The following is a 1,119-nucleotide window of genomic DNA, read 5'->3' as shown; positions in this document are numbered from 1 at the left end:
TATGAATGCTTCCATTACTAAACTCCTGTATCAAACTCAAAATTAAGAAATGACATATAAAAGTTCATCAAAGCCCTATTTTTAAAAACTTTCTCTTCCCACATACTCTCAGTTTCTCAACAATCCAGTAAAGTTGTGTTTCCCTTTCTTTCACTAACTTCTTAGACCAAGAGGTATACAAGTTTTTCAGCCAATTAACCTCATAGAAACTGTTCTCCATAATCACCCTCCATCAGAGTTCTTACCGGTTCTCCTGGCAAACTCTCAGGGATAGGCTGAGCTGCCGGTTCAGGTTTGCCAAGAACTCGGTAGACAGAGCGTTTGGTCTGTGTCCTTCGAAGTAATCTTTCTTTGTCCACCAGAATATGATCGATCTGAGTCAAGACTGAGCGTTCAAAGGCACCAAAACCCTGCAACAACATTAACCAGTGTCAGATAATGCAGAAAGTCAGTGCTGAAAGCAGCTACATTGGTTTCTCTATCCTTCTGTGTCAGCAGAGAAATAGAGAAAGGAGGGACTTTCTGTTAAGGACTGAGTTTGTGAGTGGCTGTAATTGATCTCAGGAAAAAAAAAATTAGTCTAAGCAGGTCATATTACTTTCCTATGTCCCGAGATTAACTTCTGCTCCTTTAATACTAATTGTTTTAAAATCCGTTTCTTTAAAGTATTTGCATTTCCAGCACTTGAACGCTTAAAAGCCCTCAATTTTAAGAATAAAACATTCTTTCTAATAAAGTTAAAATCTCAAGCAAATGGTATAAATCCCAGTGGTAGGAGTTCTGTAAATTTTGCTACAGAAACAACTGATTCCTATTACATTGTAACAACAACCATATAAATGAGCTGAAGTTCCAGTTTCTTAAATCTGCTTCAGATCACCACAACCTACATCACACATGCACACATGCACACACACACACACACACACACACACACACACACACACACTTGCCTTCCCCAGTTTTCCAGATGCCAGCTTGGTTTTATCATGCCACTTCTGAAGTGTGCGGTTTCTGAAGACTGTAAAATCAGCAAAGCGCTTTGCCATGAAGCTGGAATAGTCATCCGTCTCTAGCTTCCTCTTTGGTGGGGCCCTTCTCTGCTTCTTTTTCTCTTCT

General features: G+C 39.6%; 1 protein-coding gene across 1 annotated transcript; it reads right to left on the bottom strand.

Moving 5' to 3' along the window:
- Nucleotides 1-245: 245 nt before the first annotated feature.
- On the bottom strand, nucleotides 246-1,113 carry LOC103584602 (protein AATF-like; the record flags this gene model as incomplete). The annotated part of the gene is made up of 2 exons (XM_008565539.1): nucleotides 954-1,113; nucleotides 246-410 (listed from the first exon to the last, which is right to left on the bottom strand). Coding segments are annotated over exons 1-2 (261 nt in total), but the record flags the coding sequence as incomplete, so codon positions are not given.
- Nucleotides 1,114-1,119: the final 6 nt, after the last annotated feature.

This window comes from Galeopterus variegatus, unplaced genomic scaffold, assembly GCF_000696425.1.
Source record: "Galeopterus variegatus unplaced genomic scaffold, G_variegatus-3.0.2 Scaffold68570, whole genome shotgun sequence".
Classification (NCBI taxonomy): domain Eukaryota; kingdom Metazoa; phylum Chordata; class Mammalia; order Dermoptera; family Cynocephalidae; genus Galeopterus; species Galeopterus variegatus.
Note: the sequence above shows the minus strand (reverse complement) of the source record. Positions and strands in the feature narration are given on the sequence as shown.